Source organism: Diplodia seriata (genome assembly GCF_021436955.1).
Source record: "Diplodia seriata strain FDS-637 chromosome Unknown scaffold_8, whole genome shotgun sequence".
NCBI classification, from domain to species: domain Eukaryota; kingdom Fungi; phylum Ascomycota; class Dothideomycetes; order Botryosphaeriales; family Botryosphaeriaceae; genus Diplodia; species Diplodia seriata.
The window spans coordinates 1,245,756-1,271,747 of record NW_027117315.1 but is presented as its reverse complement, the minus strand read 5'-3'; the positions used below and the strand labels follow the sequence as shown (position 1 = coordinate 1,271,747).

Below are 25,992 nucleotides of genomic sequence, written 5' to 3'. Positions count from 1 at the left end.
AAGGGCTCGATCCGCCTCTGCCCTCCCATTCCTCCACAACTACCGCCCCCGATCTTCGTTTGCCGAACTGCTTCATACATACATAACTCAACATACTCCATAGTCACCTAACATTTGTCGCCGCAGCAGCAGCAAGTGACCGTCACATAGGTACCGCACCTAACCCTACTCTTGCTACCTCCCCAGAAGCCGTCACTAACAACGTTTACCAGGATAACTCATCATGCCACCCAGAGGCATCAATCCGTCTCACGGGATGCTGCGTAGTGGCCACGCCCCACCTCACCCACACCCCATTGCACGTTCCTCCGGTGCTACCCTCAACCCTGCAGCCGGCACTTTCAAGCCACATGGACTGAATCTCAATCCTCCTGCCAATGCTAACTCTGAAGTCGACGCCTTGGTCCCTCACCAGCCGCAGAGCAGCCACGATGAGCAAGTCACAGTCAAGGTGTCGGATCTGAACAACTTCACCAGCTTCGTCAACGAAGAGATTCTGTCGTTGCGCCTGGACATCGAAACGCTGAAGCAGGGCGGCTGGTCTGTTACCGTAGGCGCTTTCCAGCCGCCTAAGCAGATTGACCTTTCTGAAGTGGAGGCTACTCGCCAGCGTCTCCAACACTCCAGTGGTCTCCTCGGTGTCTTGACCAACACCGCAAAGCAGATTGAGGGCCCTCCCAGCAACGCACTTGCAGTTCAGCCAAGCCAAACCAAGTATGTCTCTGATCCACGATACTACTGACGACTCACTAAAAATCCATCCTAGTGGTGCTTCCGTCTATGGCGGAAAGCCAGATGGTTTCTTGGACGGAAGCGACAGCGGAGCCGAGCATTCCAAGCAGTCACCTTGTATTCCAACGCACCCAGACACTCCGGTTCCGTCCACAGAGGACCCATCCTTCACGTACATGTCTTCTGCTGGCAATTGGTTGCCCTTGGCCATCCGTAGCTTGCGCCCTCTCGATGGTGCCGCCTCCACAGCCATCCCCACTCCCCCCACCATGCAGACATTCTCATGGGATTTCCTTCGAAATTTCCTCTCCGGAAAGTTGTGGAGTCCTGCCTTCTACTACCACCCGGTGATTGATGGTGCTAGCATCCTACCTTCCCGCTCTTACTACCTTCTGGATGCCTCGAGCGATCCCTACGTTCCGCGCTCGCCCGCTGCCCACGGTGCCAAGCTGACCGCATTCTTCAATCCGGTGAATCCGGAGGACGTTGACGGAGATGATGGGGCAGGCGCATTTGAAAATGTGCCTGTCTTCGTCTCAGACTCGGACTGGGCGAAGAGGCACAAGATCGGCAGCGATGACGAGTCTGACCTCGGCGGTCGCAAGTACGTTTACATGGGAATGTACAGCCAGCTCCGCTTCTCCGACAAGCTCGATTACGACAGACAGGTAGAGCACGTTCCAGACGCGGTGAAGATGTACTGGGCAGAGCAACTGGCCGACATCGCGCGTCCAGACTGGGTCACGGATGCGCTCATGAAGGCCTTCGTGCCTAAGCCAGAGTACGAGGGACCGCTGCCGGGCCAGGAGGGCATCGAGAATGACGTCGTGAGACAAGAGGTTGGTCGGCACGTCCGCGAACTAAGCGACTGGGAAGAAGAGGCAAGGAAGAAGGTCGGCAAGCTGACTAAGGAGAAGGTACTGCAGGCGTTCGCTAGGGAGGACGCTGCGGACCCACCGGGCCTAAGGCTGTGGTGGGAGTACCTGCAGTGCGTTGGCTGGGACCACGGGTTCTACAACATGATGGTGCGAGAACGACAGAAGTGGGCGGACAAGGAGAGGAGGGTCAAGTCCATGGCATGAACAGGGTGGTGATAGGTGAAGCGGCTTCTCTTGGATCAACATCAACGGCGTTGGGCTTTGGGTTTGGGAGGCGGGCATCCGCCTTCGAGCGAGCATCTACTCAGAAGGCATTGACGAAATCTATCTCGAGCTCGCGACCCAGAGAGGGTTGGCTGGATAGGGTCCTCTACCACTTTCAGTGAGCGTTTGATGGATTTCACTTCAAACCACTCAAAATAGCGAAATTTGCTTTGATTGAATGTGCAAGAGTGTAGCACGAAACATCCTACTCATTCGGGTCCCCCCACCTTCCAACAAAGGCCTTTTCTCTTCTTTTTGACTTTGAATCTGTGCCTGCCACGTCCATCTTTTCCTGCAACTCCGGCATGATGCTGCTCACCTCAGTGATGCCCTTCTCAACCGCCTTCAACCCTTCCTCTGCCTCACTCTTCGTCACCTCCACCGTCCCATACTCAGAGTTCGCAAACAGCGCTGCAAGCATCTCCTGCACTTCAACTGCGCCGTTAGTGACCGCCTCGTTCACGCTTTGCACTGCTGTATGCTGGCTCGAGTCAATGTGTGCAAGGAGGCGGCCCTGGCGGTCCATGGCGGCTTGCGCAAGAGCCTGGAGTGGCTGAGTCTCTGCAGCCGGCGGAAGCGTGATGTCCAGCTGGCGGAGGAGCTGCTGGGTTGCCGCACTTAGCTGAATCGGCGTAGCGGCATTGCTCTTGGCACGGGCACGGGCAGCCGCTACTTTCTTGTAGGGCGAAGAGCGAGGCGCTGTTTGCGGAGGGAGAGTAGTAGAGAAGACCCCGCTAATTTCAGAAAGAGCGGCGGTGTAGGCTCTTAAGTCGGCGGCGTGCGTCGTGAGGTGGTGGAGACGATTGGTCATGTACTCCAAGGAAGCGAGTATCTGAATTATGTGTATTAGAAAGGGAGAGAAGTGGAGAGCTAAGAATAGCATGGAGCTTACATAGTCCAGCCAGCGTATTTGGAGACGCTTTTGCTGGCCCTGTCCTTGTTCGAGAGTTTGAAGAATTGGTCTGCGCAGTTCCTGCTCAACACCCATCTCAGCTACGGATGTGATTTCAGAGTGCAGCGTCTCGAGCTCCTCTCTGAGTGCGTCTTTCTCAGTCAGAGCTTCTTCCCCAGATTGCCTTGCTTCCTCTGAGTGACCACCGTTTTCAAGGGTTTCTTGAAAGATACGCTCGACCCGCGCTCGAATGCTGGCTGCTCTAAACGACACTAGAGATGTACACCATTTATCGATGGTCTGGACATCGAATTGCTCCTCAACGGGCGGCTCAATCCTCGAAGAAAGCTTCGAGATTGCGGAAAGCATGCGATCATCAGAGGTAAAGCGGTCGTTGACCACGGATGTCAAGCCAGACGCAGCAGACTTGGTCTGCTTCAGAGAAGACAAGACACGGTCGTTAATGGCATCTGACAGCCCTTCTATCTGCTCACTATCAGCGAACCTTCCAGGGAGCTCAAGAAAACCACTCTGCTTACATCAAAGTCCAGCTGACTTTTCTCCGAAGTGTTCTTCTTCCTGCGCTCGTCGAGCTTTCTTCGAACCGCATTGCTCGGCTCCGCATTTTGCGTGCGAAGCTCAAGAAGCGCATCCATCTGAACCTCGAGGGTTTTGGTCTGCTGATCAATAGCAGTAGTGGAAGCCTCTAAGGCTTCGATAGCAGCCTGGATTCCGTCATCTCGGAGCGGCTGGATCTCTGGCGCTTCCACACGGCCCCTGGCCCCTTCGTCTTGTGCGCACAAGGCTTCGTACCTTTGACATAACACTTAGGCATACATGAACCATGCGTACGTAGAAGGTGATGTCTTACAAGGCAAGTTCCTCTTTGCTCAAGAGCGTTTCTGATTGCAGATATTCGTCAACCCACGATACAGCATCGTTTTGTGTTTTGACTGAGTCAAAGGCCCACTGCACGTCATCGCGGGTTAAGGGTATGCGGCGCTCCCGCAAGATGGTGAGCAGGCGGGTGAGGGGTTCGTCGTTGCGCATGGTTTCAAGGAAGCGCGGTGCTCGTCCCGGCGGCTCGTGTCTGATATATGGGGTGCGCTGCAGGGCAATGGGGGTGACGTGTTCTAGACGGGTCGTTTAGACGCTGTTGACTAGATTTGATCGGCAGCCACTGAAGACGTCGGAACTTGGCAACTGCCGATCGCGGCGCGTCGCGTCCCTCTCCAAGCGCGTCTTCGGCGCGCGTTGTCCCGCAAACCACTCACTTCGATCATTTTCCTGCCCACCACCGCCCAAAGACTTCACGGACTCTCGCGATGTCCCCAGGCGCTATAGAAACCGTCATCGCTCCCGAGAACCCCCCTGCCTCCCAGAAGGTGTCCGCGCATCCTGCTGCCGGCTCGCTCGTCCGCCACGAAGAGTACCAGTACCTCGACTTGATCCGCGACATTCTCGAAAATGGCGAACATCGCCCCGACCGCACCGGAACGGGCACATACTCCATCTTCGCGCCCCCGCAGCTGAAATTCTCTCTTTCCCGTCCCCCGTCCAGCCCGGAGGAAGCGCCGACGCCAATACTCCCGCTTCTCACCACGAAGCGTGTCTTCCTGCGCGCGGTTGTTGCCGAACTTCTCTGGTTCGTCGCTGGCACCACATCTTCCAAACCCTTGTCTGAGGCTGGCATTAAAATCTGGGACGGCAACGGGTCGCGCGAGTTCCTCGACAGCGTGGGTCTTTCTCACCACGAAGAGGGCGACCTGGGTCCAGTATATGGCTTCCAGTGGCGTCATTTTGGCGCCGAGTATGTGGATGCGAAGACAGACTACACGGGGCGGGGCGTCGACCAGCTGGCCGATGTCATTGACAAGCTCAAGAACAAGCCGTACGACCGCCGCATCATCATGAGCGCGTGGAATCCGGCAGATCTAAAGAAGATGGCCCTGCCCCCTTGCCACATGTTCGCGCAGTTCTACGTGAGCTTTCCGCGCGCGAAACGGGGTGAGAAGGGCGAGGAGAAGGAGAGGCAGGCGGAAGAGCGCGGGGTGCTCCACTGCCTGCTTTATCAGCGGTCTTGCGACATGGGTCTCGGCGTGCCTTTCAACATTGCGTCGTACGCTCTCCTCACGCACATGCTGGCGCACGTCTGCCATCTGACCCCTGGCACGTTGACGCACACCATGGGCGATGCCCATGTCTACCTCGACCACGTCGATGCACTAAAGGTGCAGCTGGAGAGAGAGCCAAGAGACTTCCCGGAGCTTTCGATCAACAGGGAGAAAGGCGGCACCATCGATGAATGGTCTGCCAGTGATTTCGCGGTCAAGGGCTACGACCCGCACAAGACGATTGCTATGAAGATGTCGGTCTAGAAGGGAGCATTAGGACGGGCGTTTCGGGGGCCGGTAATGACAGAGGACTGGGCGGCTAGTAAACATAATTAGAGTACCGGCAAATGTTGTCTCATGCACGATTCAGTAGGTAGCAAGTTCGGGGCCTGTCCGAGACCGCCGAACAGCCGATCTCGTTGCTGAGGGAATCGAAGCATGCAAGCGGTGTCGGAAGAAACGATAGGCAGAGATAGCAGCGGATGTCGAGATTCGTGGTCCTCTTAAAGCCAACGTCGTCGTCACACAAACACAGTCCCGCGGCAACGAAACGCAGGCAGGAGTCGATCGCCGCTAGAGCTTCCAGAAATACGAGGGCTTGCCTCCCAAAGCCGGGGAGGTGCCCCTTGGCGGCGATGAGTGACGGCAGCGGGACAGAGTGGGCGCTACGGAAAGGAGCAGCGTGCATTAGCGCCCAGTTCGAGCGGGTCGCACGAGAGCGATTCAACAGAAGCCGGAGTTTCAGGGCCCGACAGTCATGTTCGTGTTGAGCCGAGCAGGAAGGGCGTGGCTGGGATGGAGTGGACGGCGGCCGAGCCCGCGCACGCCCAAAGCTCCGCCCACAGCTCCCCCGCCCGGTGCTCCTCTTGAGCAGCCTGCCTGTCCGATTCGTACTCTCGTTCTGCTGAAGTCCCAGTCGCTCGCTGCAGTCGCGTGCCGTCCCGCGCCAATTGCAGCGCCCCTCGCATCCGCTGCTGTTGTGTTTGCCGCCGCTGTTGACGCTGCTCGCCCAGCCACCGCCCCGGCTTAATATTCGCGCTATCGCTCCGCCATCACCACCACCACCAGCTTTTCCTGCCATCGCAATATTCCTCCCCCCAAGATCAGCCCCCAACCACCTCGTACCGCGGAGCCAAACCTGTTCGGCTCCCATCGCACCATCGGCACCATTGCGACCGCTCATCCTCGCGCAATAAAGCCAATTCCTCACCCGCGCTGCTCCACGCTCCCGCTCTCTTCTTGTTTCCGCACTATGTTCTTCAAGCGCCGCTCGCGGGCCAATTCTTACCTTGAGGAATCCGACTCGCCCACCAGCAAGACGTTCGAGAAGTACGAACGCCCCCCCTCCTCACGCCGCGACTCTGCCGCTCCCGCCACCGCCAGCCACGAGCCCCTCGCCCCCATCGAGAAGGAGACGCAGATGTATCCCCGCCAGAGCGGCCCCCAGGAGCCCTTCGCACCCCAGCGCACCATGAGCGGCCACAACGCCATGCCGCCCATGGACCCGTCGCATGGCGCTATGGGAATGCCCATGAGCGGCGGCATGCACATGAAGCCTTCCGAGCCCTCCCTCGGCGCCCCCGACCTGCTTACACGTGCCTTCAACGAGGCCGTGAGGCCGTACACCGAACGGATCGACCAGCTGGAAGGCCAGATCGCAGAGCTCAATGCCTGGGTCGAGACGTTGGAGCAGCAGAGAGCCGAAGTGCACTCTTGGATTGACAAGAGGGGCCTGCGTCCTGGTACGATTGCCCGCCTCCGTTCCGCGACGGCCGCTTTCGACTGTGCTAATAGGCCACAGATGTCCCTCCTAGCATCGCGAAGCAGATGGATCGCGACGATCCCGCTGCTGCCGGCACTCTCAACGCCCAGCTTGACCGCAAGATCACAATCGTCAACTTCGATCTCCACCGTTTGCAGGACGACCTCAACGATAGCATCTCCGCCTCCCACTTTGCCTCTGCCATGGCCAAATTCCTTCCGGACATCGCACGCCTTGCCTCGCTTCGCACCGGCCCGCGCTACGCCTTCGATCTCATCCTGAAGCTGGGCGGGAATCTCAACGCCCACGGTGGTTTGGACACTGGTGATGCCGAGGACATTGCCGCACGCCGCGACTTCTACGGTCGCCTCGACCAGGCCATGGTCGATGTTGTTCGCCGTCGATTCGACGAGGGCGAAGACTGGCCGGTCCAGCGCGAGATCAAGCGCATCGAGAAGACCGCTGCTTACTTGCGCAACTTCGGCGTTGAGCCGTATTTCCCCGCCACTCTTCACCTCATGGAGAGCAAACTTCACGGAGCCAACGGGGCCCAGGGAAGTCCTCCCGGATACACGTAAGGACTACCTTCCTCGACAATCATTTGTCCGACCTTCTCTTCTTCGACCGACAACTTTTTTTTGCAACGACTTTCAACGGTCCAGCAGCCTTTTCCCCCTTGTACAACTTCATCAAAACACTTCTGCGAGAAGGAAACCGGATTCTAATTTGCTTATTGTTTCTCAGCAGTCGAAATGGTAGTTTGCGCGAGAGGAGAAGCATGCAAAATGAAAGGAGCAGCATGCAGAACGAAAGGAGCAGCCTAATCGTTGAAGATTGACTCCTAAGAGACCTCGGTGAGGAGGCAGAGGAGCAGGCGGACGCCGAAAAAAAAGAAAAAGACCACATGTGGTACATTTTATAACCTCGACATCCTGTTGAGGAAACTGCAACAGAAGCTCTCGTGCACAGCCGACCGCTCGCGCACACACTGGACGGTACGATGGCCAGATTTCAGGTACCATTGCTGGCCATTTCCCCTCCTAACTCGTTCATCATTGCGAACTTTACTGCTCTCACAGCTTTGAATTTCTCGTTTTCCACCAAACGGCCGGTCCACTCTGTTTTCTCCTTCCTTTGGATAGGAGTTGGACGATCGAACGTTTCCTCGCAATGACGATAACGACCGCATTACGACAAATATTCCCTTCCGCAGCCCCTAATCCCGATTTGCTTCCGTTTTCGATTAACGAATTTCCTTGATGCGATTACTTCTGGCGTTCTCTGGCATTCGATTCATTTCCTGTTATTTTATTTCCAAATGCTTCCTTTCTCTTCTTGCGGCGGATGTAGTTCGTGAGTACAGTGATACCAGGGTTGGGGTTTTTAGGGTAAAACAGATGGGTCTTTGGCTACACTTTGAGCAAGCAGGCAGGCATAGCATTGTCTAGAGTAATGATGATGACTAGCATACACTTTGACCTGACGATCTCTCGTACATGTTTAACTCAAGCTACATGCCAATGCATATCCCGCCCCGTCGCTCTTTTGGACACGCCATAAGTAAGCGAGATGTGGGGCTCGTCGCGCGCTAAAGAATTACCAAGTTGGAGTCTCACTCGCAAGGGAAGCTGGAGAGAAATCTTGATTGCTGGTAGAGTGAACGTACATAGGCGTTTCAATGACCGTGTTCCTCGGTGGATACTACTAGCGCTGAACCGATTGGTGCCTGGACAAGCTTGTGGATGACTGCAGCGGGTCAGCGGTGTCCACTGATCCGGACGCTTATGCATATACTAGAAGTTTCCCCGCTCTCTCACGGTGTCCGGCCAGTGGCCAGAAACTTTACAAGTGTATCGAGAGCTAGGTCAAAGCATACGGAACCAGTGAGTAACAGCAGGTGTGCAAAAGCTTATGGGCACTTCCACAACAGACGATTGTGCTCTCAGCGTGGCGGTTGTCAAGTCCATTTAGCCACTGTCATTGCACAAAGACCCCTGACAAGGTGGTGCAGCACATGGAAAAGCCGACGTAACTGTGCGAACGCAAAGTATATGTCAGAAACCACGCCATCCTTGCTCAGATGGTCGCTTCAACGATGACAACGCCAAAAGGCCCCGTGCTGACCATCTCTCGTCTCCATCAGGGTAAGCGTGCCGAGGCTAAGGATATATCTGCCACCGCGTAGGTATTTTCTGCGGAATACTGTGTGAGGTATTCTTCCATTCTCTGCTCCCCAAAATGGACGGCCCTAGAGAGCTGTGTTTGGCATGCACCAAGCCCGCTGCGAACACCTGCGCGCGTTGCCACTGCAGCAGGTATTGCTCGAAGGACTGCCAGGCGGCCGACCACGCAACCCACAAACTCCTCTGCCGGGCCTACTCATCACTCAACCGTTCGGTACGACCTAGCCACGAGCACAAGCTCGGCATCCTCTTCCCGCCGGATGACCGCAAGCCGAGGCTCGTATGGGTGCACTTCTCGTGGCACGAGGACGACGAGGACTTCGACGATAGCTTCACCAGTCGGTTCCAGATGGCGGATAGCGCGGCGCACCTCGGCGAGCATGGGGCAGAGAGCCAGATCCAGTACAACACAGTGTTGCAGCGCGAGCTCCCGAATACCATCCGCATCGCGTACCGGGATGCCTTCCTCAAGGACGGCTCACATCCAAACCTCGCGATCCAGTCGCTACCTGTTCATCGCGGCAGCATCTTCGACTGGAGAGGCCCGATCCTGGCGTACGGCATGCATGGGCTCGGGGTGGACCAGACGGTAAGCCGCGATCTCGACCTCAACGACTTGCGCCACCTTGCCGACTTCTTTGTCACGTACCGCAACAACGGAGGGGATGGCGATGCTCGCAATGATGGTGATAGCAGCAACAGCAATAAAAAGGTCAAGGGCGTGAAGATCAGCTGCCAGGGCGACCAGGACACCTTCGGGCTGCCAGCGTTCCAGGAGGTCGAGGTGCCGGCAACGCATCCCATCTTCGCAGGCGGCGACCACGACGCCTCTGAGATCGCCGCCCGCGTCGGCATCCCCATCCTCACGCGTAAGTACCCGGCTAGCTCGGCGTGGACAATGGGCTCTCCGACCAAGCACCCGTTCGTCAACCAGGCCGCCACCTCCTTGCACCTCGCCTGCTGCGACGACGAGGGCGCGGGAGCGGCGTGGGGCTGGGCGCCGGCGGCGTGGCAGCGCGACGTAGGCAGCGTGCTGGCGGTGCGGGAGGACCGCAAACCGCTGCACCCGCTGCATGTTGAGGCGCTGTGCCGCTTCTGCCAGTTCGAGATGGGCCCCATGTTCGAGCACTCGCTGGGCCTGTACGGCGGCACGCGATCAAAGCCGCTGAAAAGGGAGGTCGTCCTGAGCCATGCCACGCGGCCCTTCTTCGAGCTTTTCTGGAGCAAGCTGCTGGATCAGAAGCTCAAGGAGAGCGACGGTGCGGCGAGTAAAGTCTGGGACCCGTATGAGGATGCCGAGGATCACGAGCGCGGGATGGCGGCGCTGTTTGAGAACCTCGGGATCGACCGAGTCGAAGCAACGGAAGAGGATCTTGAGCAGGAAGGAAACAGGGCGGCTCTCTGAATCTGGCCCGTAGCCGGGGAAGTAAATGTAGAGAGCGCGGCGGCAACGACTTCCTTGCCGGCCAGAGATGCCGATTTTGGCAAGCGGGTCCGCAATGGCGTCAGCGGCAGATCAGCGTTCCCTGGGGATCTGCCATCACCGTTCGTCTGACATGACGATACCACCTGCTGAGGGCCATGAGAATCCTCACCGAGTGGCCTGTTGGCGATGAGGCGAGGTCGAGAGGCGATGTCGTAATTCGAAAATTTGCAGCGCGCCGAGCATGCGCTTAGACGCGGCTTCCCGACGTTGACATGACAATGATCATCCCACCATGTTGTCTCCTCCCCGTCCGACAGCCCCTCCAACCCCTCCAACCCCCAAACACCCTCTCCGCAACCCGCAGACACCATGGCCTCCGCTACCAAGCCGGGCATCCCGCCCGTCGTGCTCGACGCCGTCACCCAGCAGATCGGCAACACCCCCATGGTGCGCCTGAATAAGATTCCCCAGAGCCTGGGCATCGAGGCCACCGTCTACGCGAAGCTGGAGATGTTCAATGCCGGCGGCAGCGTCAAGGACCGCATAGCCCTGCGCATGATCGAGGAAGCCGAGCGCAGCGGCCGCATCAAGCCCGGCGACACCCTCATCGAGCCCACCAGCGGCAACACGGGCATTGGCCTGGCCCTCGTTGCCGCCGTCAAAGGCTACCGCACCATCATCACCTTGCCCGAGAAGATGTCCGCCGAGAAGGTCTCCGTCCTGCGCGCCCTCAACGCCGAAATCATCCGCACCCCGACCGCCGCTGCCTGGGACGCTCCCGAGAGCCACATCGGTGTGGCCAGGAGGCTCGAGAAGGAGCTGCCCAACGCCCATATCCTGGACCAGTATAGCAACGTGGACAACCCGCTTGCCCACGAGTATGGCACTGCGGAGGAGATCTGGACTCAGACCGATGGCAAGATCACTGCCCTGGTGGCTGGCGCCGGAACTGGAGGCACAATCACCGGTATTGCGCGGGGCCTGAGGAAGCACAAGCGAGACGTCAAGATCATTGCCGCCGATCCGCATGGAAGCATCCTCGCTCTGCCTGAGAGCCTGAACGAGGAGAAGAAGAACCAGCCCTACAAGGTCGAGGGTATCGGCTACGACTTCATCCCGGAGGTGCTCGACCAGAAGGGTGTCGACACCTGGTACAAGACTGACGACATGGACTCCTTCCACTACGCAAGACGCTTGATTGCCGAGGAGGGTATTTTGTGCGGTGGGAGCAGTGGCAGCGCAATGTCTGCCATGGTCAAGGCTGTCAAGGACCTCGGACTCGGAAAGGATGATGTGGTCGTTGTCGTGCTCCCCGACAGCATCCGGAGCTATCTGAGCAAGGTTTGCCGACCAAGAGGCCCATTTGAATGCACGACGAGTTAACAAGAGTAACAGTTCGCTGACGACGACTGGCTCGCCGCCAACGATCTGCTGCCTCCCACCCCTGCGCAAAGCCTGGCAGCCCCGCTCTCTCCCACGCTGACCAGCTCGAAGGATGCGTACCAGGGCGCCACTATCCGCTCGCTCCGGCTGAAGCCCGTCATGACCGTTGCCGCCGAGTCTCCCTGCGCCGAGGCTATTGAGACTATGCGCGACAAGGGCTTCGATCAGCTCCCCGTTGCCACGACCAAGGGCAACCGCTTGGTCGGTCTCGTCACCCTCGGAAATCTGCTCTCTTACATCAGCAACGGCCGTGCTTCACCCCAGTCGCCTGTCTCGGACGTCATGTTTGACTTCCGAAAGCTGTCGGAAACAGTCAGCGATCCTTCGGACCTGGGCGTCCAGGGCAAGGATAATCTCGTGTTGGCCGAGGACAAGGAAAAGGCCACTAAGAGGAGGAAGTTCGTCGAGATCACCAGGGACACACGCCTGAACGCGCTCAGCCGCTTCTTCGAGTGGAACAGCGCGGCAGTGGTCACGGAGAAAGATGATCAGGGTCACATGAAAGCAGTGGCTGTCGTCACGAAGGTCGACCTGCTCAGCTGGCTGGTCAAGCAAGGCAAGTCCGAGGGGACCAACGGCACCAATGGTTTGCATTAGCCGTTTTCCGGGCGAAAGGATGACGGGGGCTGTATATGAGGCATGGATGTTTGGCGTGCGGGATCAGTCCTGAGGGGCGTTTTCAACAAAGAGAACTGGGCATGGCACAGCACCACCGGCGTTCATTGTGTTTCTCTTTCCTTTCCAACGGCCATGATGCGCCGCAAGCAATGAAAGAAGTGGATCGCGAGATCAAACTTGTACATACGCATCGGGTTTTCAATGTGGTCCGGTGTCGCCTATCTGCTCAACCTAGATGGAGGTCCGACCCGCTATTGACCGCAACTCTTACCCTATGAAGGCATTGGTAATTTCCATTCTTCTTTTGCGTTTCTGACGAGTATGCTTGCACTCGATTGCGTGACTGGGACGGTCCGGTCCGGCCCATGGTCGCATCTCATCTCCATGTCCCGAGCCGCCCACGCCTAGAAAGAGGGCGAGAGACAGAAACAGACACTAAGCATCGAATCTCTCGTACTGAGCTGCTAAATCCAGCCAAACAGAGAGGCGCGAGCGCCTTCGTCTACCCGCAAAGCCCCGAGCGCCGGTTTTCTCCACGCCGGCGGTTGCCTCGTCTTCCCGCGCGCCATGTGGTCCTTTCACCGCGCATCGCAATCTGCGAGAATGTGATAGCGGCTGTCTCCAAGATACTAAAATTACATGCCCCAGTGCCACCTGGCAAGCGGAGACTACCAGCAAAAGGAAGCACGGAGAGAGACAGAGGAAGAGAGAAAGATAGATCTGCCGGTAAGGACGGTACTTCGCATGTTTTGCCCGACCAAGGGATAAGCAAGTGACCTATAGTATCCACTTCTTCTTCTCTCCTAGGCGGGCGTATGCATGTGTGTGACTCGCGGCGGCGGCGGCTACATACCTTCATGTTTCTCCACTTCTTTTTTTTTCGCTTTGTCGCCAACGACCGACGTACGTCGCTGACTACAATCTGCCCTCTCCCCGTACCCAGGTGGGCGGTTCCTCTCGCGAAAAGGACATGGAAGCGAGACAAGGGACGGAGTGGGCCTTGGGTTGGGTACTCCTTGTTGGTAAGGTAAGAAATAAAAATAAAACCAATGGGAGAAGAGCTGAACAGCGAGTTCGTATTACCGGCGTTCATCCCATCCTGGGCAACGATGGACCCGAGTAGCGTCGTCAACGGCTGTTGTCAAAGTACGGATTACGAGGACAAGAATAGGGAGTAAGGGAGTCCGTAACAATTTTCCGCTAGCTCTCGTTTGAGATTCTGGACTCTCATTGCGGTGCAGTCAGAGACAGGCGGTCAGACGAGCCGGCCGACAGGCAAATAGACAATCAGGCAAAGAACCAAGAGGGCGAGATGGTTGACAGGGCGGAAGAAACGGGGTGAAGTGGCGGTCAAGCAAGCTGTGGCGTCGTCCGGTTGCCAAGTGAGTATCATGCTAGAAACGAAGAGGCTTGCTGCATCAAGCAGCATGCGCCACGGTGCGCGCATATCTTGCCTTTTCTTCATTTGCTTTTACATGGTAGCAAGAAAGTGAAGGGAGGAGGAGCATAACAAAGCCAAGCAGCCTTGAGCGTCCGACGCCAGGGACGCCGGTGTGCCCTTGCTGATGAGTGGCGGGGACGCATGCAGCAGGGCGCTTCGTAAGGTTAGGCACATACAATACCGACATACATACACGCCCTAGTAGGCATGTAGGTACCCAAGGTGACGGAGGCCCGCAGAGGGATCCAAAGTAAACATGCGAGTCGCGACATTTTCAATACGTCCTTGCTACCATCCCGGCCCTCTTCTCAAACCACATTCCAGCCGCGGTATGTATGCAAGCCATCGACCAACCGAAGCCTTTAGCTGCAGTCACATCTGCGCATGCGCGCAACGCTGGCTTTTGTGGTCTTTTTTTATTTTTTTTTTATTTTGTACTTTGCCACTGATGCAGCTAAGCTGCGTTCCTCATCAGACAAAGAGAGATTGCGGCAAGGAGGAGAAGCAGAGAAGAAAAAGACGATCGGAAGTATTGGCTGCCTGGGAGGTGGATCAGACATTTGGTCTCTCCCGCTCGGTGAACACCTACGTGTCTTTGCCTTGCATGGTTCCATTGGCCCATCACCATCTCCATCATCGCCCAGAGGAAGGGGGAAAAACCCCGCAGACTGCAGCCAGCCGTCAATGCGCGCCTTGAAAGCCTGCATATTGCCTTGGTGCAACGTGTGTCTGACCGGTCAAGGAGCAGGGCGAGCACACGCACGCCCCCTCGAGCCGCTCTTCTGCTGCATCTTCCCTCATCAGCATATGCATGGTGGGCAAGCCGCCGCCCTAGATCGCACGCGCCCCGTGCCCCCGCCCGCACGCATGCGTTCCCGCCGACAGATGGAAACGGGGCGAAAAGACGCGGGCGCACGCAGCAGCTGCACAGACACGAAACGAAACCGCATGTTACTTGATGCGGCTCTCCACGTCTCGTCTCGTCTCGTCTCGTCTCATTTCTCAAGGAAGAGTGAGGCTCAATCCGCCCCCATCTCACCGCCGCCAAACTCTAATTTCCCCTCCCGCGCCTGACTCGCGCCGCGGGAATCCTTTGCTCCAGCCACGGCGAGCGGAGAGGCCTCCACGCCTGGCCATTTGTCCATGCGCGCTCCGGCACCAAGCAAGACACCGATGGCAGACAGGTCGTGGATGGAACGGGGATCGGTGTTGCGAGATCTGATGGCGACTCGTTTGCGCACAGACAAACCGACGCTTCGGGCCGGCGAGGCGGTCAGAGGACAAATCCAGCCCCGGCGATTCGACGAGTTCGCAAAGGCGGGCGGGAGGGCGGAAAAAGGGGGCGGCGGGAGGGACGGTGCGAAAGCGTTTTGCTTTACCGCCTAGCAGCGGTGCGGGCCGAACCTTGTCTTGAGCGCACTCCATCCATCACCGTGTTGGTGTGTGTTTGTGTGTGTCTGCAGAAGTCGACGACGTCGACCGACGACGGCCACGGGCGACACGGCCTGTGACCTGCAACGCCACCCTTTTCATCACCTCGACCCCTTGCACCAGCGGCGCTTATGGGGTAAAGGAAAAAGAAAAAACACCTGATGCCACTCTGCTCCGCGAGCGAATCTACTTCTGGCTGCTTGACCCGACGGAGAGGGGCGCCCCGGTAGGATGCACCAGACAGGAGCCGGGTTTTCGCGCGCAAAATGAGCCGCGCCTAGTGGCTGCGGCGCCCGCTCCGGCGCTCTTCTCCTGGCTCGTGGTGAGCTGACCATAGAAACGCGAGATCGAGATGCGATACGTGTGATGAGCGCGCGAAGCGAGTGACGAGAGAGATCCGCTCCCGTCTCGCTAGTTTGCAGCGAGGGTGCGCAAAGCAGGCGGGCAAGGGAGGGCCTAACATCAGGGAGCGCGACGGCTAAGACCAGCCAGCGGGTTGCGCCGGCTCTTTGTCGCTTCGCTCGACCGGCTGTTCGAGCGGGGAACCTGCTCTGTCGTCGGGTAGCTGCTTCGTGCACTTGGAGAAGAATCCATGGGCGATGCGGAAAAAGCAACGAGGCTGAGGCGAAAAAGAAAGCAAGCTGCGATGCAAATGTGAGCTGATTTCAGTGAGAGCTGACGAAAAGGAAACAGCCGCCTGCTGCGCGGGCTCGTAGGCGGCTCTTGATCAGGATCCCCTGGCTGTGTGCTTGCCGGAGCTGGCTATTGGCGCGCAGGCGAATCAAGGCTGGAGGAAGGGCAGATATCAGTGTGAGAGATTAAGAAGATACTAGTAATCATACATGCTTCGCTGCTGCAGTTGCGAGAAGACGGAACTAGACGCTGCCCTCCCAGTTGTTTCCTTTCGTCTTCCTCGTACTGTCTCAGCCATCGAGGGCCAGCCTGATGGCCCGCGTACAGCCGGATTCTTCTCGCCCCCGTGTGGCCCCCCGCTCTTTTTTTCTTTTCTTTTTCTGACCAAGTGTCAAATGTATTCCGAAAATCTGAAAGATGGTTGTTGGGGAATAGGGAAAGCAGATGCGCGTGCTTTACGTGACATGGCGATTGAACGAGCCCTTCACCCAACCTCTCTCAGGACGCCTGTCGCATTCTTCCGCCGTCTTATCCAGTTCTGGTGCGCCGTCCATTCTCGCAATCTTTAGTCATTGACCCGGTCTTAATTTTGTTTTGCCATCCACTGCGCCTATGCCCTCCGGCTCGCAAGCCGTGCGCTTTCCTCGTGTGGGAAGAAGGCCCGAATCATGGCAATTAAAGCGGCAGAGCGGCTGGTAAGGGAGGCGTTGAAGGTGAACAATTTTGATTCGAATTGAAACAAGCATAGCATGCAGTCATGACATCGTAACATCTGAGGCACATGGACACACGTGTGAATGAAAATTTCAAGGTGAGAACAAGATAGGTGAAGCGGGAGACAGTTGAATGAAATAAAAAGAAAGGAAGAGGCGTTAGCCCGGAAGCGAGGGGGTGAGCAGCGATCGAGCGCGGCTGGTCAGAGCGTGGTTGTCTCGTCCCATCGCCTCGTCGTTGTCCGAAGAACAGACCAATATGCGCCGCTGATGTCCCTTCTTTGTCGTACTCCCATGATATTTTCATGATCAGATCCCAATTGTGGTATATGTAGGCAGCTGCCTTCCGAGGCGCGTGTGCCATCCTCATTCCGTAACGCCGGCAAATGCCCGCTGAATAATCCGCAGGAGAAAGTGGGTGAAGCCAGTGGCATCGGGAGCCGTGGACAGAAATTATGCTCAGGATGAGACTAACATGTTGGAAAGGTGCCGAAAAGAAAAACCGCATTACGAAGTGACGGCGTGGTGAAGCAGTCGATCGGCCGTTAAGGAGGTCTCGGGCCTTTCCCGTCGCTACGGGTCAAGCTATCGAGTGTGAGCGAGGGAAGAGACTTTAGTCCGAGGGGCTCAAGCCACGTTGATCGCCCAAGCTAATAGCCAGCGGCATTCAGGTCGGGGTAATATCCGCGGCTCGTGTCGACTCCTTGGTACCGCCCGCACCCACCAACGCTGTATGACGATGGCAGAGAAGCCTCGCTGAACTCAATCTTGACTCTTTTGGTAGGATCATACTCCTGCTTCGAGCCGATCGAAAGTCCCGCCTCTGCGATCGGACTGGGGTAGTATTGGTAGCCATCGTACTGCTCGATACCCTTGCTTTCCTCTTCTTCCATGACGGTGTGCTCGCTCGAAATACCATCGACCGGCCCTCCGCTCATCGAGCTCGCCGAGCTCACGGAATGGCTGCCGATCGGGCTGGGATCTAACTGGTACTGACCTGATCGGTACACAGCACCGCCCATCGCAGAACTTCCGAGCATCGCAAGGCTGCTGGAGATGCCGCGACCGGCGCCGCCCGGTGCGCCCGCGCCGCCGTAGGCGGCGTGTCCCGGACCACCAGCACCACTACCCGCGCCCCCACCACGCGACGAGTTGGCGCTGTGTGGGCCCTCGTGTTGGTAGTGGCTCGGAGATCTCCCACGCACGACCACGGCGGCAGAAACCCGTTGGGCCACGCGGACCCAGTCAGGGTGGTCATCGCCGGCCCGTCGCACGTCGGCAAAGAGCTCGACAATCAGGTGGTAGTATTGCTGCTGCGCTCTCCGCTTGCCGTTGTTTGCTGTGGCAGACTTGAACTGAATGCGCTCGAAGGTGTGTTGATGACTTGTTGCCGAGTGTCCGGCTGGGGAGTATGACTGTTCCGTGTCCTGCTGGAGCGGGAGAAATGGTGGCCCCAGAGCTGTTGCGCTGTGGGTAAACTGGAGCGGGTATCCATGAGTATCACCTGCTCCTTTGCCTGGTGGCATCGGTAGTAGTTTCTCCATTTGGATCTGCATCTGCGGCCCCTTGTCGCGCTTGGGAGTGTGCTGAACCAGCTCGATTGATTTCCCTGCTGCGCCGTCGACGGCTGCCGAGAGAGTGACGGCCATGGCCTGAATCTGCTCCGGCGCATTGCGGGCGTTACGGCTAAGAAAGAGGCGACTGTTGGGGAGGTGCGGATTCAGGGTGTACGAGCAATTGACGGAGAAGTAGTTTCTACGGTAGCAGGTCCAAGTGTGGTCGTTTGAGAAAAAGAAGCCCTTTTCGACCTTGCACTCGATTTGTGGAGTGACGACCTGCCCCTCGCCCGCTGTGATCTCGCCAAAGCCCTCTTGAGCGGAGAAGGGCGGTGACTCGGGCTGGGACCGGGTATCGTGCTGGGCCTGGTAAGAAAGCATACTTGCACCTCCGTAGGGAAGACCGCTCGGCGGCGACAGGGAAAGGGTGCCAGCTGAAGTCAGAACGGTGCGGGGGGTGTCGGGTACGGAAGTGTAGGTCCTGCTCAGGGATTCGGCGTGGCTGCGGGGCGACAGAGCGTGCCGATTGAGGTGCGGCGTCGAAGTTGTATAATTGTCCCTTGCGGTCGCACTGAGCGACGGTGACACGGGATTGCCCATCCCTGGTGATCGTGCCGGAGGTAACATGCCAGATTGCGATGCGTCCGTTCTGCGATTCTGTCAGCAGCTGCCACCCGCTTCAACCTGGGGCGGCTGCCAGCTAAGAGCGCCACGACGGAAGCGAAACTCAAAACATACATTCCAGACATGCGTCGTGACATGTTCGGGACACCAAACGGTTGCTGGTAGCCGCCGTGGTTGCTGCTGTAAAGCTGGGATTGGCCGTACAGCGGCTGGTGCTGCGCGTAGAGCCCCGGCTGGGAGAAGGAGGAAAAGGCAATGGACGAGGCGTTGGAGCGCGGGCTGGTGGAGATGGAGCCGGAGCTGGAGTCGGAGATGCCAGATCCTGCGTGCTGAAATCTGCAAGAGTCATTCGGCGTCAGCTATCTTGTAGGCTACACTCAAACAATAGCGGGTGCTGAGATAAAGTGCGAGAAGGCTGACGATGTGTAACCGCGTCGGGTTTGTGGCACCGCGCGCTCGACAATCTTGACTGGAAAAGATGACACGGCCTAGGGTTGTCGTGTGATCAATGTGACAACCACGCTGCCGGGAGGACAGGGCACCCGAGCGCTCGGGTTAGGTGCGTACGACGGGAGTAGCGGGCAGCATGACGACGTGTTTGCTCGGGCGCCTGAAGATGGTGGCCCGGGGGGCTTAGGGCGCCGGGCAGCAGCTGGTCGCGAAGGCAGCCAGTAGGGACAGGGAGCTGGGGGCCAAGCGGCGCTGCGGGAGGGCCAGAGTGCGTGGGGTGCTGGGCTCCAATGAAAGAAGGCTACTTACTGGCCGCCATCATGTGCCGTGGCGGGACGGTGTGTGTGTGGCAGGTAACGAAAGCCAGTACTTGAAGGGAGCGACTGTAAGCCGCTCGCTGACTGGCCCAGCGCGCCGTCACGCCGAAGAGGAAGCGGGTCCGGCACCCCTCCTTCTCCTCCTCCACCTCCTGCATAGGAGGTATGATGTGCATGAGAGCCAATGCTGTCGATGCATTGGTTGTCCGAGGACAGCGGCGAGTACTGCGTCCCCAGGAGGGGTTGAAGGGACACTGCTGATGCCGTCCGTCAGCCAATCGCTCCCGACGCGCAGCCCTCGAGCGGGACGTGGGACGAAAACGACGTGACCGCCAGCTTGCTGGCCAGCCTGCGGTTACACACGCCTCCGCCGAGTCGGGTGCCAAAAGCTTGAGGGAGCGCGCGAGCTGCCCAACGCGTCCAAGCCATAAATATAGCACCAATGGCGCTCAGGGCGGGCGCGCAAGCCTCCAGGCTCGCCGGGTGGGCGCGTCGCGGACGAGTCTCGTCGCTCCCGGCCGCCAGGTACGAGAACGGGGAACGGAAGGGGGAGGACGGGCGTGACTGACCTTGATTCATGACTGTTGCCGCGCACATATAGATTGCGCGCGCGCCCCAAGAGCTCTCCCTGTTTCGCGTAGAGCAGGGCCTGCTAATTCCCGGCCGCTTCACCCGCGCTGGTTGCGCGCTTTCACCTGCTGCTGCTCCAAGGCGCGTCGTCGAGTGGCCCTCTCAAGCGTCGTCTGCTGGCTGGCCGCTGGCTTGGGCTCTTTGCGCTGCGCAGTCGCTCGGAAGCTCGTCGTCAGGTCGTGGGGCAGGCGGGATGCTGTTGCCCTGGATGGCTGCGCGGGGACGTCGTTGCCACGTTAGGCAGGAACAGAGCGGGCGTGCTGCGCGATTCGGAATGCCTGGGCCGGCAACTCTCGAGGGATCCGCTCCTGCGACAGTGGCGTCGGGTAACTCTCCAGCCTCTTTCTCGAAGTCGTCGTCGTCGTCGTCCGTCAACACAGCGCTCGCTGGTGTTGCTTTTACGCAGACTGACAGCAGATGCGCGGGAGAAAAATGCGCGCAGTGCGGTGAGGCAATCCGCGCGAAACAGGTCTCGACGGCAGTCCGCGCCGGCTTGGGCGCGCGAGGCAAGGGCTGTGGAGGGCTTGCTTTTTGCGTTGCTTTTTTCGGGTCTTCCGAGCCGGCGTCTATCTCCTGCAGAATGAGTAGACCGGAGGCTGCCTCCCCTGTCGACGGCACCAGCGGTGAGATCTGATCTGCCCGTTGCGCGTTAGCCCAGCCTGTGCCCGCTCGAGGCTCAACGTACCAGGTTTCTCGAGCTGCAGCCAAAATTGAATGGCGTCAAGCGGCAGGCCGGGCTGGCTCGACTGGTCGTCTGCCGCTGGTCAGTGATCTGCATGACCCGCCGATGACGGCGTACAGCGGCCTGCTGGCACTGGGACCGCGTGCTTACTCACTGGGGAACTGCGCGAGCGCCGGGGAGATCAAGAGCGGATGATGGGCGCTGAGCAGCGTGTGAGGCGGCGTTGATATACTGCTGCCAGGAGCCAAAGGCGTTTGTGCAACACGGCCCCGAGCCTTGGTCGGACCCCGTGATGGCGGCGGCGCGGGAGCGGAGAGCAGACAAAGAGAAGAATAGTGGGTGAGGGGAGCGAGGAGGAGAGCAGCGGCGGTGCACGAACAGGGGCGGTGTCGGCACAGGCTGGGGGGCTGGTGGGCGATCGGACAATTTTGAGTCTACAACGCTTGGTGAAGGAAAAGTACAGATCCTGTGGAGATGGATACAGAGTAGGGCTAGCTGGGATGGGGTCGGCCGTTTGGCCAAAAGCAGAAATATGTACCCAGGCAGCGCTGATGATGGATCAGATTCAGCCCCAAGATGACCGTAATGCCCAGGCTCAGACCATTTCTATTCTCTAGCACCACCACGGTAGCATTGGCAAGCTGCAGCAGCGGATGTGGCCCCAAACGGTCTATCTATGTCCCCGAAGCCAGGGAGGACTGATTTGCCCCAGGGCCAAGGCACCGCGCTCTGCGAAGTGTCTCTCGCTCACGCAGGTTTGCATTCCTTGCGCCGTGAGTGCGAAGACCCACCTGATCGCCCGGCCCAATTCAAATCTCGCCCATGCAGCGACGCAGGAACGTCGATGCAGCTGGTCGAATCCTCTGGCTCGCCGGGAGGCCACAGCGCGGCCATGTTTCAAGTCGATAATCCTAACAATAACCCCATGCAGGCGCACGGGGCGCGGCGGAGCTGCAGGTCATCCTGGCCAGCGTGATCCACGCAGGGAAAGTATTGGCTGCGCATGACAGCAGCGAGCATTGTCAGCACTGTATCGGTGACCAACCAAGCCCAGCCTGCCCGAGTCGCACGGCGCGTCCTTGCGGGCCGGCAGCCGCGCTGGAGCCCGCTGCGAGTCACGTCGGGCTGGCAGCCGGGCTGGGGGCAGATGGGCGGCGACCGTTACCTGTCACAAAGCCTATAGCAGCGCGCGAAAAGGCAGAGCCAGAGCAGCACACGCAAACGCCACCGCCTTTTCCCGTTCGGGCCGCCTGGAATGGGCGCGCATGCAACCCTAGCGCGGCTTTTGAAATTCCTTCGGGCTGCGCCAGATCTGGCCTGGTCCGCTGGCGCAATTCTCCGGGGCGGCTGAGCAGGGTTGGCGAGCATCGATCGACCGCGGGGGCGTGGGAGCGGCGTGAGATGTGTGGCCGGGGCTGGCGCGGGCAGCGCAGGGCGGCGGGCTAGGGCAGCGCAGCCGCCGGCGCTCTCGCTTTCGCAACGGCGACGGGCACGCGGGCGGCTGGCAGGGAGATAGGCAGGTAGGCAGACGACAGCTCGACCACGGCCACGCTGCGCGCCACCTCCTGGGGCTCCTAAGGGCTGCTGACGGCGCAGGGCCGGCCGAGGGCTCGCGCGACGGGCGGGTGCTGGGAGCTGGGCGAGGTGAGATGCGACGGGACGGGGGTGGGCAGGGCAGGACAGGGCAGGGCAGCAGCTGGATCGGCCGGCCCTGGAGCCAGGATAGCACCCACGCAGGCGCTCAGGTGCTTCGAGGGTCGTGGTGACGTGCAGATAGACGCATGAGCGCGGCGTGTAGGCGAGCCGCTAGCCGGCGGCAGCGCTCTGCCGCCAGTGGCTCCTGGTCCGTGAGCGCCGGCACGCCCTGCCCTCCGCAAGCTGTGCCTCCGCCGTGAAGAGCACGCCGAACTCCTTCCCTCTCCCTTTGTCTGCCCGCACCGCAGCCTGCAGCAGCCGCACCTAGCCAACCAACACACCGCCGAGCCACGCGGCCCTCATTCCTCCCAACCGCACGCCGGCCCGCCGGGTCGCCGCTGCATGTGGTTCCGCACGTTGCCCGCCGCAAATGGACGCCGCCCGCATTCCTTGCCTCGCGCCGCCCAATGCAGCCGACTTGTCTCTCGGCCCCCAGCTGCCTGTCCCTTTCCTCGCGGTCATCTGACGCCGCCGGCTGGGGACCGCCATGTGCCTGGCTCGGCGCGCGCGGCTACGGGCAGGGCGCGAGGCAGCGGCGGGTGGCTCAGCTGCCCGCGCCGAAGCAAGCGTTTTCCGTGGAGCTGACGCGCTAAGGCTCCGGGCTGCTGCTAAGACGCAGGGAAGCTGGAGCCAGCGCGATACGAACTGCAGCCATCCGCAGAGCCCGCAGTGCGCACGGAGCGTGGGGAGGACTTGGATGCGACGATGCCTGGAGCGCCAGGGCCACATGATTTCCAGCGAAGGCCCATTGCTGCGGTTTCAGGCGCTTGGCCATCGGGCCACTCAGCTTCTTGGGCGGGGCTGGATCGCCCTCAATTCTCCGATTAGTGACCTCAGCATCGCACAGGAACACCCGGGCGATCCCCGCCCATTGGGCATGCCTCTGAGGGCTGACGTGATGGGGGGCGGCCTCGAAAAACGTTCGTCCCAGCGGTCCGGGCCGGCTCTGAGGCCAGAGACAAGTGTCAGCCGCTTGGCCAGATAAGAGACGCATTCTTCTGAGGGATGGCTCGATCGGGGCGCGACGCTGCCAGCGCGCGTCCCGATAGGCGCTGCCTGTCTCGGAGCTCCCGATACCCCGCTGGGCGATCGCCGCACGTCATAAAAGCGTTGCTGCTGGGGCTGATGGATGGCCGTTGGTAGCCTCCCACTGGGCCAGGCATTCCGCCGCGCTGCATGGCCGCCTGACTCCCGCCTCGCCCCAGCATGCCCGCGCGCGCCGCATGAAGCGAGGATTTGGAATTGCCAGAGGCCGCGGCGGCTAACGGCTGCTTTATGGGGGGGAGAGGCGTTGCAGTGACATGGCTCCCAGGCCCAGGCACCGCACCGCACCGCACCGCACCGCGATACCGCACACACGCCCGGTCATCTGAAACACCCGGCTCGCAAATTACTCCGACAGGCCGTTGGGCGCGCGGGCAAGGCCAGCTGCATCTGGTCGCAACAGGACTCGCACAGAAGATCTCGGTGCGACTCGGCCAGCTAATCCCACATGTCAACCGGTCACCGCCCTGCTGCAAGCCAGGGCAGCGGTCCATGGCCAGGCAGCACGAGAGCCCTCCCGCCGGCTATGTGCCCGTCCCGGTTTCGCCTGTCTCGTGAGCCGGTGCAGAAAACAGTGCATTGCTGTGTCCCAGAGATCTTGCGCTGCTCGATTCCAAATGCGTGGTCAGCGGAAAGGGCATGTGGCCGGCCAACACGCACAACAATGGCCCTTCTCGAAGGATTGTGAAGCTCACGCTTCCCCACGCCGCATCGCTGGTAGCGAGATGAATGGCGTTGCACAGGGCGCGCAACTGGCATCATAGCGTCCGGTTGCAGATCGCCGGCGGGTGGAGCAGCAACGCAGTTACTCAGCTTCCTTCCAGATGCTTTCCAGGCGCCTAGTCGACCGCCCGGTGCTTGGCCCCGAGCGAGTAAACGGTCCGGCGCCCGCCACAGCCACATGACGCGGGGGCCCTTTGTCTGCGAGGCTCACGCCAGCAGCTACCGGTCCTGAAAACGTCGATCCTCCACATCGCAGCCTTCACGCGGATCCCTGGGCCTAGCTGGCGTCTGTTATAGGCCACGGCGACACCGAAAGGGTAGGCTCTCCCTAGCGCTCAGCCATCGACGACACGCCAGCATGTCCATGGCTGCAGTATGTCCACTTGCTGCATGCGAGTCAACTTTCTTCAGGGCGCAATCTCCTCGTTCCCAAACCGGTCGCCTCGCGGCGGCTTCCGAGCGGAAGCACAACGCCACGGTTTGTGTGGTTGTCGAGGCTAGCAGAAGCTCGAGCGTGCTCAAGGCACGCTTTACTTGCACCACCTGGGTTCCGTGGTGCCAGCGTTAGCTTGACGAACGCGTGGTCCGTGCCGGTGCTCGTCACTTCGCGGGGAAGCACGAACCCGTTGCACCCTTTCCCTTCCCGCCCGCTGTACAGCCCTATCTCTAAATCCAGGGCCAAACAATACACCTTGCTTCCGCCGCAACCCCCTCCCCGCGGGGAGGCTTCCTGCCTCCGAGCCACCAACTCATCTGTCACAAGCGGAGCGCAGGATCCAACAGGGGCAGGGCATGGTGTGGTCGCAATCCTTCCCAGCCGCGTGGGTATCTGCAGCTTCCAAATCCCCCGTCGCATCATACGAGACCGAGATAAAGAGCAGGGTTATTCGGAGTATAGCGCGGAGATCAGGTTGCCTGGCAGCGTTGCCATGGCCAACGCCCCGCCACGTCGGCCGCCTATGAGCCGTCCACATCTCCGTGAACTCGGTTGGCTGGGGACAGAAGCAGGTGATCTCCTTTTCCCACCGGAACCGCTCTCTATAATTCCCTCATTAACCTAACATATAGCTGTCGAGGCGGCAAGCCAAACTGCCACGACATGCTCACGTCTTTTTGGAATTCTCCCTCCCAACACCCTCCTCTCCGTAGGTGGCGACATGAGTTGCGCGCGACAGCTCTATTTTTGGGGCTGTTAGCGTTGTTTGGGCACACTGCTTGCAGCCAACTCTGGCGTCATTCAAATCATCAGGTTACGAATCGCAGGGCCGGGGTCTGGAATCCGGGTCGGCAAGCGAAGAAGCTGGGGCCAAACTTGACCCTACGTGCCAGCGAAGCTCGTGGTGTTGCGTTGCTTTGTTGCGATTGTGCCTTTTAATCATCTTCCCCTTTGCGCTTCGCGTGGACCAGGGTTCTTTGGCCTCTTTTGGGTGTTGGTGTCACCGCCGGACTGTGATTATCACTTCGTGCTCACGCGTCGACCTTTATGCATGGGCGTTCCTTGCACCGGTGCGTGATGGGATCGAACATTGAGTCATCTTACATGGGCCTGGCTAGCTCATGACTGCTTAGCAGAGCGAGGAGAGGGGAAGTTCGCCACCTTCCGCAGTATCGATTCCTACACGTAGTGACCGTGCAGCAGCGAGAGACTGGGGCAGCCCATGAGCATGCCTTCCCCCTCTCTTTCTCTTGTCTCGTCTGCAGGAAACGGATCAGCTGTGTCTTATCCTCTCCACTCTCCCGC

At 59.3% G+C, this 25,992-nt stretch overlaps 7 protein-coding genes across 7 annotated transcripts; 5 read left to right on the top strand and 2 right to left on the bottom strand.

The window, feature by feature from the left end:
* Nucleotides 1-223: 223 nt before the first annotated feature.
* SLS55_007986 (uncharacterized protein) lies at nucleotides 224-1,814 on the top strand (the record flags this gene model as incomplete). Its single annotated transcript, XM_066779401.1, has 2 exons — nucleotides 224-714; nucleotides 767-1,814. 2 exons carry the CDS (start codon nucleotides 224-226, stop codon nucleotides 1,812-1,814), a joined length of 1,539 nt encoding a protein of 512 aa, XP_066630205.1.
* A 265-nt stretch (nucleotides 1,815-2,079) lies between these two features.
* On the bottom strand, nucleotides 2,080-3,816 carry SLS55_007985 (uncharacterized protein; the record flags this gene model as incomplete). Its single annotated transcript, XM_066779400.1, has 4 exons — nucleotides 2,080-2,706; nucleotides 2,767-3,252; nucleotides 3,306-3,543; nucleotides 3,638-3,816. The coding sequence occupies 4 exons, from the start codon at nucleotides 3,814-3,816 to the stop codon at nucleotides 2,080-2,082; spliced, it is 1,530 nt and encodes a 509-aa protein (XP_066630204.1).
* A 275-nt stretch (nucleotides 3,817-4,091) lies between these two features.
* TMP1 (Thymidylate synthase) lies at nucleotides 4,092-5,144 on the top strand (the record flags this gene model as incomplete). The annotated part of the gene is made up of 1 exon (XM_066779399.1): nucleotides 4,092-5,144. One exon carries the CDS (start codon nucleotides 4,092-4,094, stop codon nucleotides 5,142-5,144), a length of 1,053 nt encoding a protein of 350 aa, XP_066630203.1.
* A 988-nt stretch (nucleotides 5,145-6,132) lies between these two features.
* Nucleotides 6,133-7,220, top strand: SLS55_007983 (uncharacterized protein; the record flags this gene model as incomplete). The annotated part of the gene is made up of 2 exons (XM_066779398.1): nucleotides 6,133-6,622; nucleotides 6,682-7,220. The coding sequence occupies 2 exons, from the start codon at nucleotides 6,133-6,135 to the stop codon at nucleotides 7,218-7,220; spliced, it is 1,029 nt and encodes a 342-aa protein (XP_066630202.1).
* Nucleotides 7,221-8,722: 1,502 nt separating this feature from the next.
* Nucleotides 8,723-10,230, top strand: SLS55_007982 (uncharacterized protein; the record flags this gene model as incomplete). Its single annotated transcript, XM_066779397.1, has 2 exons — nucleotides 8,723-8,823; nucleotides 8,958-10,230. 2 exons carry the CDS (start codon nucleotides 8,723-8,725, stop codon nucleotides 10,228-10,230), a joined length of 1,374 nt encoding a protein of 457 aa, XP_066630201.1.
* A 390-nt stretch (nucleotides 10,231-10,620) lies between these two features.
* CYS4 (cystathionine beta-synthase) lies at nucleotides 10,621-12,291 on the top strand (the record flags this gene model as incomplete). Its single annotated transcript, XM_066779396.1, has 2 exons — nucleotides 10,621-11,592; nucleotides 11,647-12,291. 2 exons carry the CDS (start codon nucleotides 10,621-10,623, stop codon nucleotides 12,289-12,291), a joined length of 1,617 nt encoding a protein of 538 aa, XP_066630200.1.
* Nucleotides 12,292-17,180: 4,889 nt separating this feature from the next.
* Nucleotides 17,181-18,826, bottom strand: SLS55_007980 (uncharacterized protein; the record flags this gene model as incomplete). Its single annotated transcript, XM_066779395.1, has 2 exons — nucleotides 17,181-18,743; nucleotides 18,821-18,826. The coding sequence occupies 2 exons, from the start codon at nucleotides 18,824-18,826 to the stop codon at nucleotides 17,181-17,183; spliced, it is 1,569 nt and encodes a 522-aa protein (XP_066630199.1).
* Nucleotides 18,827-25,992: the final 7,166 nt, after the last annotated feature.